General features: G+C 41.5%; 2 protein-coding genes across 5 annotated transcripts in view; one reads left to right on the forward strand and one right to left on the reverse strand.

Moving 5' to 3' along the window:
* The first annotated feature begins 951 nt into the window (after window positions 1-951).
* Window positions 952-6,376, forward strand: nkx1.2lb (NK1 transcription factor related 2-like,b). Its single transcript, XM_063877096.1, has 3 exons — window positions 952-1,392; window positions 3,309-3,522; window positions 5,661-6,376. The coding sequence occupies exons 1-3, from the start codon at window positions 1,078-1,080 to the stop codon at window positions 6,374-6,376; spliced, it is 1,245 nt and encodes a 414-aa protein (XP_063733166.1). The 5' UTR covers window positions 952-1,077.
* A 2,948-nt stretch (window positions 6,377-9,324) lies between these two features.
* The window catches only part of uvssa (UV-stimulated scaffold protein A), a 64,596-nt gene continuing 60,121 nt past the window's right edge, over window positions 9,325-13,799 (reverse strand). For all 4 annotated transcript variants that reach the window (XR_010165130.1, XM_063876288.1, XM_063876286.1 and 1 more), the window contains 2 exons: window positions 10,343-10,517; window positions 9,325-10,206 (listed from right to left, as the gene is read on the reverse strand). Coding sequence is in view for 3 of the 4 variants with exons in the window: in XM_063876288.1 (XP_063732358.1) it covers window positions 10,113-10,206; window positions 10,343-10,517 (269 nt within the window). In the remaining variant the exon portion in view is untranslated. The remainder of the gene's footprint in view (window positions 10,207-10,342; window positions 10,518-13,799) is intronic.

Genomic DNA, 13,799 nt, shown 5'->3' on the forward strand with positions numbered 1-13,799 from the left:
TTAATATGTGGAATTTATCCTCCTGATCAAACCGTAAACGTATCATAAACATATCTGGGCCACATATCTTATTATCTGCAATACTCCGAAATGCAATCAAGAAGTTCCATTGCTAATTTGATTATTAGCATTATGATGCTAATTTATAATGGACCGCACCTTCACTCCTGTGTTAACTATTTCACTTAATATTGTCTAGGAGAACGGCTACGGGGGCCACTAGAGCCAGCGCGAGCCTTCCGCTCGGTGTTTCTCCTCGTGCTCGGATAGTGACGGCACGGATTGCTGTGCTCCGCGCGCAGCCCCGAGATAATAGACTATTAGTGGAAGTGGGATTCATTTGTAGCCAATTACAAGCCGTAGAGTTGAATAGGAATGCATAAATAAGGAGGAGACACACACACACACACACACACACACACACACACACACACACACACACACACACACACACACACACACACACAAACACACACATGCACACACACACATGCACATACATTGGCTATATGGGTATATGATAGTGGGTCCTCGAGGGGCCAGCTAAAACCCAAAAAAGGCGTTGAGAGCTGCACGAGCTGAAAGAGAGAGAGAGAGAAGAATGGGAGGAGAGAGGGGGCTTCGCTTAACTAATAGAGAGAGGGAGTGGAGGAGGGGGGCGAGAGCTAGTTTGAACTATTAGAGAGATAGATCAGTCCCGTCCCGCCTTCAACTCCTGTCAGACTTCCAGAGCGCGCACCCACCGGTGAGCAGACAGAGCGCGTGGAGCTGGAGGTCGGCACGCTGTTTTTATTGTGCGTGTGTTTGTGTGTGTATGCCGACACGGGATAACGGTACCGTACAGGACACACAGTGTGCGGATCACCGGATAGGCTGCAGGGCATGCAGAGAGGACAGAAAGTTTAACGGGATCCGGTTCTGTGGAAAACTTCTCCTCACTCTGGATGCTGATGGGTCCCCTCCGCGTCAGAACCACACTGTCCCTTTAAAACGGCTCGGTCCAGATCGTTCCCATTTTGAACCGCTCCTGATTTTTAAACCCGGATTCTTGATATATGGGACAGGGAGAGTAAAGTGATGAACCGGGAGAGAGCGGTGCCGGGGCCCGGAGCGGACGGGGTCCAGACCGTGATTAGCCGGGACAGAAGTGCATCGGGGCCCCTTGCTGACGCTGTCCAGCCCGTGATGAGTCGGGACAGAGCGGTACCGGGGCCCGGTGTGGACGGGATCCAGACCGTGGTGGGCCCGGACAGCGGAGACATTCTGGAAGGGGGAGCCGCCGGGGAGAAGCGGCTCTTCTCCAGCGCGGGGACGGGAGGCAGAGACGCTCAGGCCGGGGAGAACCACTCGGAACCTCCGCCTACGAATCCGGTGTTAGCCCCGCCACAGCAGGTAGATGCACGGAACACCTCACGGGGATTATTTGGGGGAGAGGGCAGACTCACAGTAAGAGAGTGAACAAAATAGATCCAGACCCAGAAGTAAACACCATCTTGAAACATTTGTCTCGCACTATTTTATTTCTATTCTGCTTCTTCTTGCACTATTATTGTTTTTTATTTGTTTTATGTCTTATATATATATATATACATACATATATCTTATATATATATATATATATATATATATATATATATATATATATATATATATATATATATATATATATATATATATATATATATAAGAAACTGCATTTAAGATGTGCATATAATTATGACAGCAAATATGATGGACAAGTAGCCGTGAAAAGTACAGCAGAAAGTAGAAGTGCACAAAGTAACAGAACTGAAAATGTTCCCTGGCTGGGGGTACAGAGAGACAGAGGTTGGGTTATTTGTTTGGATGAGGCAGTTGATGTAGTTTCTCCCACAAGGAGAAACTACATCAACTGCCTCATCCTGCTGCCATGCTGTGGGGCCGGCAGATGAGGCCTTAATTAAGACAAAGCAGTCAAATTAACCGCCAATTTGCTGCGGTAATGAAATGGAGAACAGTCAAAATAACCTATAGATACAATCAAATGCGTTTCTATGAAAGTTTACATGTGTGTATTTCTTTCTGCAATTGAATCCACAATAAAAACCTGAAAATTCCATTGTTTCAGACTTATCTTACAGTCTTTCTATTTACTTTCAAATTAAATATCAACAATAAACGAACATCCAATAGATTATAATTGAAAAAGTAGTCCTGTTAATTATAGGGGAAAAAAACACTACATCCTTGGATTAAATGTCACGATTGTAGATTAGAGCCCAGGGTTGTTGTTTCCTATCGGGACTATCCCTCTTAATCACACCGAGGTATTGTGTGATTATTCTTATCATCACATGTTAATAGGCCCATGGGTCCAACCCGCATGCTCCCTCGGATTATTTCACGAGAGAATTATAATATTATTAATGTGGGATTATTCCTGTCGACATGCTCCAGACTGGCCTCATTAATAAGTGAACGATCCTAATCAGGATGTAGTGCGGGGCGCAGCTCCTGCTTTTATCTGCTCCTTACACTTGGCCGCCTTATGGGCTTCACATAAATCTTCAGGATTTAAATTCAGGGTTCATATCTATATCACATCGTAAACACGGGGTACACATACAGGGTTGAACTCATGCAAGGATTTGTGATTTTCTGAAAATCATAAACGTGGGTCTTCATCCAACTCCAAAAAGTGTTTCGTAAACTTCGTTTCATCCTGAAATAACACCAAGAAGAGTACACTTCCTGTTATCCCTTCCACATGAGAACCAAATAAATAAAAATGGGATTGATTCGTTCGCCCTCTGATACCTATTGACCGCTACATATTGGAAATAGGAAATGTGGTTGATTTGTGGTCATGTAGTGTGTGTTCGCTTTATGAACACACTTTAGGGTTCGTTTGATTGGCTATTCGATACCCGATATAGGCTACACATAGGAGACGAATGTATTTTAACGGTCTGTATGACATTTATTACAATGATTATTATTATTACTATCATTATTTGTATTGTTATTATTTTTATTAGTATAATTTTTATTTTTATTTTATTACTTTATAAGTAGTATGAGTAGTAGTATACAGTAGTAGGCCTATACGTATTTTGTAGCAATACTAGTATGCTATTACTATTATTATTATTATTATTATTATTATTATTATTATTATTATTATTATTATTATTATTATTATTATTATGGCGAGTAGGCTATTATAATTTATGAATAAGTAAAAATAAATAATAATCGATAACCCAATATCTGCAGGCTCTTTCTCTGGTTTACCTGTCAATGAATAATTCCAATGCGTTATTCTCCAGGGCCCCACCGGGCACCGGACCACCTCTTTCTCCGTGCTGGACATCCTGGACCCGAACAAGTTCACGAGTTGCCGAAGACCGCAGCACGCGAGTCACCGGGGTGAGCGCGAGCTGAGCGCGTACGGAGCAGAAAACCGGAGAGGTGGAGCCGGGGAGTGCGAGCCCGGCCTGGAGATGGGTAAAGGCTGCTACGGTGCGGAGGAATACCCGAGCAGTGAGTATTTTTTTACACGGATCTGCCTTTAAAAGCTGCTCTTTGATGTTCCGTTAATGTTTGTTTTCCCGCCAGTTGCTGCCGCTTTCTCTCCATCTAAACGTTTCAAAACGTACTTTTTCTGAAGTATTTCAGCCTTTTCAAACTTTATTTTAATTTCGCCCAATCTTTATCTGTATGTTTTTATTTTTATCCTTCTGATTTGAGTATTTAAAACTGCAAAAAATGCATTTGGTAATGTAGGTAAACCTGTCTTCAATTGGCCGACTTCAGAGCTCACATTAAGTGGATTTCGTTTTTATTCGATTAGCTTTTAGATGAAGTAGTTTTTGTGTGTCATTAAGATAAATAAATATTGGCTTTTCTTTGTGAATTGATTGATTTCAGAGATTTATTGATAGTGTAAATCCTGAGGGAATTGAGAATGTTCAGAATGTTTTTTTTAAAACAAAACATTCTGATCAAAAGTTAAAGTTCATTCTGGATCGAAAAAAAAGAAACGCGTTGCCTTAAATTGAAGCTCCGATTAAAAAAAAAAGAGAGTAAAAAGCACGAAATGTTAAGGGTTCGTGGGTGTGGGAGTTTTAGAATATCTGTGTGTGTGTGTGTGTGTGTGTGTGTGTGTGTGTGTGTGTGTGTGTGTGTGTGTGTGTGTGTGTGTGTGTGTGTGTGTGTGTGTGTGTGTGTGTGTGTGTGTGTGTGTGTTATACATGTCATTTGTGTGTTAAATTAAAGTCCGGTTCATGATTAATTCGTTTACCCATTGTGTGTTTTCTCCCCTTTTTTGCTATGACTGACCTGTGGTAAATACACATCAGTCAAGTGCAAACATTAGAACAAAAGACAAGTTTAACTCTCCTATAAAATCCATTTCAAAACGTATAGTCAATGATCAATAATTGAAGGATGTTGATAATTACACTTAAAATGGGACAGACAAGACTTATCAAACTCATGTTGAGTTTGATAAGTCGAAATGTTGGTTTCACGCTATAGTAAATAGTAGTTACATTTTATGGAATATTTAAATATTAAGGTCCTCACTGAACATATTTATACTCCAATTAAAATTCGTTATTTCTGTATGTTTTTGTCAGAGATATTCTTAATGCTTAAATACGTGAAGCATACATATACATTATTAAGAGCATGTCTGTGCCCAGCTGTACAGTCAGACATAACATTGTGATTGGAATAAAATATTTGAGATTTTAGTTTTTAACACACCAAACCCTTGACTAAAATTCCCATTTCAATATCATCTCGAACTTTAATAGTTAAACAAATAAAACATATGCCAGTCAGTTTAAAATAAATCAGTTCTTAAGCCTTTTTTTCATTTCTTTCAGACAGTTTTTATAGACCCACATTTATTATTTATCTTATTTTTTGGGCATATTCTTAAATATTTTAATTGTTTTGTGGTAAACACTTGCTTACATTTCCAACACATAAGGTAGGCTACAAGCGTCAGCTCCCCCGGGCCCTACCCTCAAGAGCCCGACATAGCTGCATGGCAGTTTTATGATATTGTATTTTACATTTACAGTGATTGGAATTTGTTTGGTAATACACCAAAACATAATACAAAATTGAACTGAAAGGGCGTATGACTATCCTGCACCTATATTTATAATTGTGAATAATTCAGAGATATCAAACTAGCACAACAGAAACACAGTGTATATACAGTAGTGAATATACATATATAGGGAGTACAGGCATTTTTATTGTGTCATATTTTTGCACTGCCAAGTTCACACTTTATTATTATTGTTACATTGACTTGTCATTTATACATTTGCCATCTTATGTACATTATTTAACACTAGGAAAAAAAAAAAGACTGAGTTGAGGGGCCTCGGGCACCTCAGGCCCCGGATCTCTGTGTGACTTTCATTAACCAATCACCACTAAAGTTCAATCTTAAAAGGGCTCTCAGAGTTAGAATCCCTTTATTCATCCCACAGAGGGGATATTTTCATTTGTTACAGCAAAAAGGGCCAAAGACAGCTTGATGTTACACCAAGATACAAAAATATACAACAATTACACAATTTTACGGAAGACACAAAAATAGACCTCAGAAACTGCTCTGACTGTAAGTCTGACATGGTCTTTCTTGTGTGTGTTTCCAGAGGGAGGCTTTGTGTTCAGGGGCCAGGACGAGGAGGAGGACTACCAAAGAGCAGGGAGTCCCGACTCTGAGGCCGCTGACGGGCCCTACAGCAGCGAGGAGAGCAGCTCTGCTCTGCCTAGCAACGGAGACAGAGAGGTTGGCCAACAGGGTCACGAGGACCCCGGCAGAGACACCAAGAGCCCCGCAGGCCAAAACACCGACAGCCAGAGCAATGGGAGCCAGGGCACACAGGGGAAACCCAAGAGGAAACGCTCTGGCTCGGACTCCAAGTCGGGGAAGCCCCGCCGGGCCCGGACTGCCTTCACCTACGAGCAGCTGGTGGCTCTGGAGAACAAGTTCAAGTCCACGCGGTACCTGTCAGTGTGCGAGCGCCTCAACCTGGCCCTGTCACTATCCCTCACCGAGACCCAGGTCAAGATCTGGTTCCAGAACCGCCGCACAAAGTGGAAGAAGCAGAACCCCGGGGCAGACACCTCGGCCCCCACCGGTGCAGGGGGGGGAGGATCAGGGGGGGGAGGCATGGGGAACCTCAGCCCTCTCAGTCCGTCCCCCCCCCATCATCTGGCCATGCACGCTGGCTACGGGGGCCACCATCACCCCTCCGCCGGCAGCCTGGTCCAGCTGCCGTTCCTCACCGCCAGCCACGTCCTGTCCCCCTTCATGCTGGGGACGCAGAGCTACGCTGCCCCCGCTTTCTACAGCACACACCTGTAGACTCTCACACACTCTGAGCCCAGGGAGACTGAAATGGTCCAGCAGACAGACTGTCCGCTCTGCTCTCCTTTTTACTACCAACTCTTCAAGGCTTTAATTTCAACGGATTATTTTGATAGAATGTGAATATCAGAAACTGTACATACATCTATGTTTTAGCTCCCTATTCCGAATGCTGTTTTAAACTACGTACTAGACAAATAGTTGATTTTTTTGTTTAAAAAAAAGTCTGTCGGAATATTGAATGTCTATTTATGACTTAAGGAATGGCTTGATCTATTGTCAGTGACTTGTACCTCCAGCTGTGGTTGTTTTCATTTCTCTTATTTATTGAATTTGTTTAGTTTCCATAAAACCCTTGGATGTACTGAATCCTCTGCTCAACATGATATCGTCCTTTATATTAAATAATGTCAATGAAAGCGTGAATGGTGGCCCGGTGAAGTCATTGTGATGGAGCGAGACAGCAGGAAGGACCCATTTTCCGTGGGCTCCAGGTCTCAGGACAGATGGATTCAGCTCAGCTTCACAACTCACCATCACAGCAGATACGCTTTAACTGTGTGTGTGTGGGGGGGGGGGGGGGGGGGCGACAGTGGACATAATAATGAGTGAGAGCTGGTAATGTTAGCGGATATGTCACTTAATGACTCAGCAAAACATTATGTTTCATTCACTTCAGTTCAATTTAGCTGGGATTCCAGGGCAGTGTTAATGCTGACTCAGCTTTCTATCATCTGCAGTCAAGCAGACTGTCACAAACGAGAGGTCTGAAAATGTATGAAGCATGGACCGAGACATCCGCCAAGTCTTTTGATACTTCTCTTAGGATTCTGCCATGTCGTGCACTGTTAACACGTATGCAGTGTGTTCATTTCCACCGTGTAGTATTGTCTTGGAGAGCACAAGGCTGCCCTCACAGGCAGTGAGGGTTGCAGTGGTATTTGCGGTACAAAATAATAACAAACTGCTCAAAAAACCTAATCAAATTAATGTGGTTTCTTTCGAAAACAGTATAGTGGTATGTTACTACTATGTGGTCGCTGCACGTCTTTACCAGACCAAAGTACAATTGCGTCGTTGCATAATTTTGTGAGAAGTGTATAGCGTTCCCCACTCAACTTGTTGACCATTTTTAATGGATCATCCGAGTACTCGTAGTGCATTGAGCCATACACACACACACACACACACACACACACACACACACACACACACACACACACACACACACACACACACACACACACACACACACACACACACACACACACACACACACACACACACACACACACACACACACACACACACACACACACACACACACACACACACACACACTGGGACACACGTATGCACTCAAAACAGCACATGTAAGTACAGAAAGACAACATTGTCTTTTTATTCCACACTTTCTTCTTCCTTGTCAAAATCTTTATTAAAACTGCTTTAACATAAATTAAATGGATGGTTTGTATTGCCAATCATGTATTAAAAGTTCTATAGTTTGAAATTAGGATTAATTTAGTCAAACTTTGATTAAAACTTGACTGCAACTTACCATTACATTTATTTTGTTATTGAATTATGTTAAGCCTTAACGTTAAACTGTGTCTATGCATGTGACCATAAATCCAGGAAGCAGCCATCAAGTTTTTTTTACAAACCAACATTTTTAGCTGTCAAAGTACAATTTAAGCATGTCAGATATGATGACCAACAAAGATAATAATGTTGCTGATTTTACTACTTTAAATCCTTTGAATCATTTAGCTTGAGATTAGCCTGAATTGCTAAACTAAGCAGTTCTTCTTTCCCTAAAACGGTGGCTTGATGGCTAAGTAAGCCACATTTTGAGGCTAAATTGTAACAGTAGTAGAACCTACCCCCTCCCATAATGCACTGCAGTTAAATCTATGAAGCAAATTAGTACTTTCGTTTATATTCCCAGAAATGGTTCGGGTTATCACACATTCATGTTGTGCTATCAAGAGAACCGGCTCAGGATCAACACCAAGTACGGAAGAAGTTTTCACATATTTCACTTTAGGAATGTAGAAATACTAAAAAGTAAAAAATACTTCATTTAAAAATGTGATCAAGTACGAGCAAACAAAGAATTTAAAAGCATTTAAAAACATACTTACTGTAAGTACAAGTCTTCATCCTGCAGAATAGTATTGTATTATAATTATTAATAAATCCAAAGGCTTTATGTTGCAGCTGGTAGAGATAGGCTAATATTAATTATTTATATCGGCCTAATGCTGCTGGGTAGTTGCATCTAAATGTCATATCATCAAGTAGTTTTCCATTTTGTATTAATTAGACAGTTGCACCATATTGCTAATAAAAATAAAACCAAAGATAAAAAATTCACTAAACAAAAATGTAAATAACCATAAAAAGTTAAAGAATGGTTGTGCTATAAAAGTTAGAATAAATGTATTAAAACATAAGATATGCACATTGTACAATATAAAACAATTACTTTAAAATATAAACAGTGGTGTATATGCAAAATGACAGTAATGCTGAATTGCAATTTGAAGGGTTCTGTGCAGAGCAACATAAACATCGGCTCATCTTTCCCCACTCTCCCCTACTCCCTTCATCATGAAGATGTAAGTTGAGCTGTAACACAGATATGTTTATCCTCTGAACAAAGTGACCAGCGTGTAATTAAAGAGCAGCACTGTGACTGGAGAACACACATACACACACATATACACACACACACACACACACACACACACACACACACACACACACACACACACACACACACACACACACACACACACACACACACACACACACACACACACACACACACACACACACACACACACACACACACACACACACACACACACACACACACACACACACACACACACACACACACACACACACACACAAAATCCACAGCCTGACTCAGAGGGAACATTTGTACCAGTGATGACTTTATTCATTATCACAATGATCACAAACCAACCGTCATTAAGGTAATGTGTTTATTGCAGAAAGCACCAATCTGAACAAGTCTAACTAAAAGAAGATTTTGTTGCATTATGGGAAATGTAGGATCCAGTACCTTTTGAATGCACACCAAAGTCTAAAAGTCAGATCAGCTTTTTGAATGTTTCTTTGCTGAATGATTTCAGTTTTCCTTGTGTTGGTGTTCAGTAGTCTTGCTTTAACGTGCCTCCTATCATCTTAATGTAATCAGACTGCAAGGACAGCTTACAGAACAATAGATATTTTCACTTTATAACCAAGATATTAATTCCAACGAACTGATCACAATAAGAACAAAACAGATTTATAAATAAAAATATCGACATGGAACACACACACACACACACACACACACACACACACACACACACACACACACACACACACACACACACACACACACACACACACACACACACACACACACACACACACACACACACACACACGAAAGATATACACATTTTTACCTTCATCATGTCAGTTCATGGTCTTTAAAAAACACAAGTTAAACAAATTCAAAGAGTAGTTACAGAAAAACATGCATACAAATTCAATCAGTTATACAAAGTGTAAACTAGGCATTTGAAGGCTGAAGAGTTGTACTTCATTAGGCATGACAGAAGCTACACACAGGTCCTTCTTTTAAATCTTCCTATTATGAGAATCATGTCTTCATCCGAGTCAGAATGTGAATGCAGTGATCTGCAGGTCAGTGGATGGCGTAGTTGAACTGGTTGGAGAACTTGTCGTGTTTCCTGCCGTCAGCTTTACTCATCACCTCAGCTACTCTGCGCATGGCGCTCCTGCAGAAGGGGGAGAGGAAAAAGTAGAACATTTGACATGAATGGAAAATCCTTTTTGAGAAACTATGCATAAGGCTGAAGGCCCACTGAAACATTGTAAATCCATCGGGTCTTTCAGAGACAGGAAGTGACGTACTTGTTGAGGACTTTCTTCTCCAGCCTGGAGCGGGACGTGTTGGCGCTCTGCTTCAGGTCGCTGAGGTTCGGGTACTTCTTCTTCTTCCCTTTCCTTTTTTTACCCAGCCTGTCAGAGCCCAGGTCTTCACCTGTGGCTGCCTCGATGTCCCGCATGAGCTCTGCGTCCCGCCAGTCTGCAACAGAGAGGAGCAATCATCAGCACGGTGAGGAATCATGGCTCATCAACAGGGTGGTCATGGACGATGTGCAGGGGTTTCAGTCACCCTTCAGGGTCCTGTTCACCTTATCTGGGTTCTTTTCCCAATAATGACCGGCTTGCTGCACATTATTACACAGTTACCTACTAAATAAATCAATAATTTATCATAAAGTATTGAACATGATTTTATTGCTTCCACTAAGAAAAAATAGTCCCCTTAACAATGTTTAACAACTTAAAATGACGGCAGCACGGATCAAGGTTTTATGTAAATGTATATATTTTATATATTTATATGCCCACTTAACACTTAATGAATCTTTCTTCTAACAGCTTTTTTTTTACCGTGACTTAGCTGTATATCATTTTTATTTATTTATTTTTCATCTTGTCTGAACCTGTACTGTTTTTCCTTCTAAATCTGTTGCTGCTTAAACTCCTAAATTTCCCCATGGGGATTAATAAAGGCACATCTTATCTTATGTTAAATGTCCAAGTCTGTTCACATCTTCTTTTTTTCTGCCATGAAGAAGTCTCTAAACACTGCCAGAGACATACCGTGTTCCCTTTACTGTTGACTCCATGTCTCTCTTTTTGAGCAGATTTCTCTGACGTCCTGCACTCTGTCTTTTAACCTCTTTCCTTCTCTTGCTTTCTTTTTTTCCCCTTTACTGGAGACAGTTTATCCATCATGAATCCAAACTTAAAGCTCTCCACAAATAGAAAAATAAATATTTCAAATTTTCATTTCTCAGTGTTCACAGGTGGAGGAAAAACAATTGTGTTTTTTTTGGCCAGGAGCTGACGTTAAATTGACCGGACTCCTTTCTGCAGACCAGGGGCGGTTCTAGTAACACCGACCCGGGACCCCCCTGTGGCCCCCCTCCCAAAGAAAATGTATAATATTAGTATTTATTGGCTATAGAAGTGGCACAAATAGGCAGAAATATTGTAACTCTGCATTGTATTCAGACCCCTTAAATTTGTAACTTAGTTAATAAAACAAGGATTGTAAATGAAAAAAATAACTGCTGAATCGGTTCTTACTGAAATAAAGAACCTTAACTTAAAGTTACTGACATAAATACCCATACAGAAATACCAATTAATAATAATAATAATAATAATAATAATACATTTTGTTTATGGGCGCCTTTCAAAGCACTCGAGGACACCTTACAGAGCATAATTAGGAACAAGCAACAACAAAGGTCAAACAGTACTTCCAGACTTAAAAACAACAATCAGTTTAGAGTAATTATGGCACAGAGTAGGCCAGTTTAAAAAGGTGGGTTTTCAGGCAGGATTTCAAGGTTGAGAGTGAGACCCTATTGTGGATGTCTTGTGGGAGAGAGTTCCAGAGACGGGGGGCAGAGTGGCTGAAGGCTCTTGACCCCATGGTGGTCAAGCGGGCAGAAGGTACAGTGATTTGGAAGGCAGAGGAGGATCGGAGAGCACAAGAAGGTGTGTAGGTGTGAAGGAGTTCAGAGAGATATGGAGGTGCAAGAGTGTGAAGGGCCTTGAAGGTGAGGAGCAAAATGTTAAAGATGATGCGGTATTTAACGGGGAGCCAATGGAGTTGTTGAAGAACCGGAGTGATATGATCCATGGAAAGAGTTCTGGTGATGATACGGACGGCTGAGTTTTGGACCAGTGGGAGGTTACGCAGAGATTTGTGAGGAAGACCCGAGAGGATGGAGTTGCAATAATCAATATGGGATGTAACGAGGGCGTGGATGAGAATGGCGGTGCTGTTGGGTGTGAGTGATGGGTGGAGACGGTTAATATTGCGGAGGTGGAATAGGCAGATTGAGTAATACTGTTGATGTGAGCTTCAAAAGATAGGGTGCTGTCGAGGATGACACCCAGACTCTTAACTTGGGGGGACTGTGGAGTTGTCAATGGTAAGGAAGAATTTGTCAGTTTTGGCCAGAGTTACAGAAAGAATACAGACAATACAGAATTACTGTATTTTATGTTTATTTCACGCAGTTACTTTATACTGTCTTTGTCGTTTATTGTGCCCCTCTCATAAAATAACTGGCCCCTGCCTGGCCCACCCAGTAAAATTGGTCTAGTCTTTCTCAAAGAGTGGTCCGCGGACCACTGGTGGTCCGTGAGTATTTTGGTAAAATGTGACATTTGAAATTAATATATTATAAGTTTAAAGTGTTTCTCAAACTGTCTTAAAATGACTAGTATAGAGTGTAGCATAAATGTAGCGTAGCTACGTAGGTTCGTAGCTACGTAGGTTACGATCTTACGTCATAAATGATTTGCGCGGTCAATTTGAGCTGTCAACTGACAAGATGGACCGATGGCTAAAGACAGGGTCAGTTAAAAGAAAATTAAATGACAAATCTGATGTGACAGTCAAGGTGCATCGTCCTGATGCAGGAGATCCAGCAACTACAAGTGGTTCAGCCGCAGCGACAAGTGATTTTGTGTGCGTTACTGAGTCCCAGGAGAGCGGTTCGCCGTCTAACCGCCACCCGGCTGAAAGCTGTGAAACTCGGCTTGATCGCGGAAAGTCCAGCGCTAAAGTGAAGAGAAAATATCACAGCGACTACATAAAATTCGGATTTTTCTGGACTGGAGATGAAGAGGATCCCAATCCACACTGTGTTTTGTGCTACGAGTCGTTGGCTAACGAGGCTATGAAACCCGCCAAGCTCAAGCGTCATTTTGAGAGCAAACACAAGGATTACATCGGGAAACCTTTAGCATTGTTTGAGAGAAAACGTGATGAACTTAAAAGACACATGACGAAGGCGCCCTCACATTTTTTTGCGACGGGGGAAAATGCGAAGGCTACAGAGGCATCATACAAGGTATCCCTTCTCATCGCAAAAACAGGGAAACCTCATTCAATAGGTGAGAATTTAGTCAAACCAGCTGCCAAGGTTATGGCTAATGTATTGTTTGGGGAGAAAGCAAGCAACGAAATTAACAGGGTCCCCCTCTCCAATGATACTGTCCAGCGGCGAATAACAGCCATGGCCGAAAATGTGAAAGATCAGCTGATCACACGTTTACGCCAAAGCCAGTTTTTCACACTGCAACTGGACGAGTCAACTGATATCGTGAATGAGGCAAATCTGCTGTGTTTTGTAAGGTACATTTATGATGGCGGTGTGCAGGATGAATTTCTGTTTTGTCGTTCCCTGCCGACCAACACCACAGGGGAAGCCATTTTTGACTCAGTCAACGATTTCATCCTGCAGAATAATATCGACTGGACACGATGTGTTGGTAT

The sequence above is a fragment of the Eleginops maclovinus genome, chromosome 23 (genome assembly GCF_036324505.1).
Source record: "Eleginops maclovinus isolate JMC-PN-2008 ecotype Puerto Natales chromosome 23, JC_Emac_rtc_rv5, whole genome shotgun sequence".
NCBI classification, from domain to species: domain Eukaryota; kingdom Metazoa; phylum Chordata; class Actinopteri; order Perciformes; family Eleginopidae; genus Eleginops; species Eleginops maclovinus.

Bases quoted from the DNA above. Each gene is read 5' to 3' on its own strand.
- nkx1.2lb (XM_063877096.1), top strand. From the start codon at position 1,078: ATGAACCGGGAGAGAGCGGTGCCGGGGCCCGGAGCGGACGGGGTCCAG. The intron at 1,393-3,308 runs GTAGATGCACGG...GTTATTCTCCAG, and splicing joins TGTTAGCCCCGCCACAGCAG to GGCCCCACCGGGCACCGGAC. The intron at 3,523-5,660 runs GTGAGTATTTTT...GTGTGTTTCCAG, and splicing joins TGCGGAGGAATACCCGAGCA to AGGGAGGCTTTGTGTTCAGG.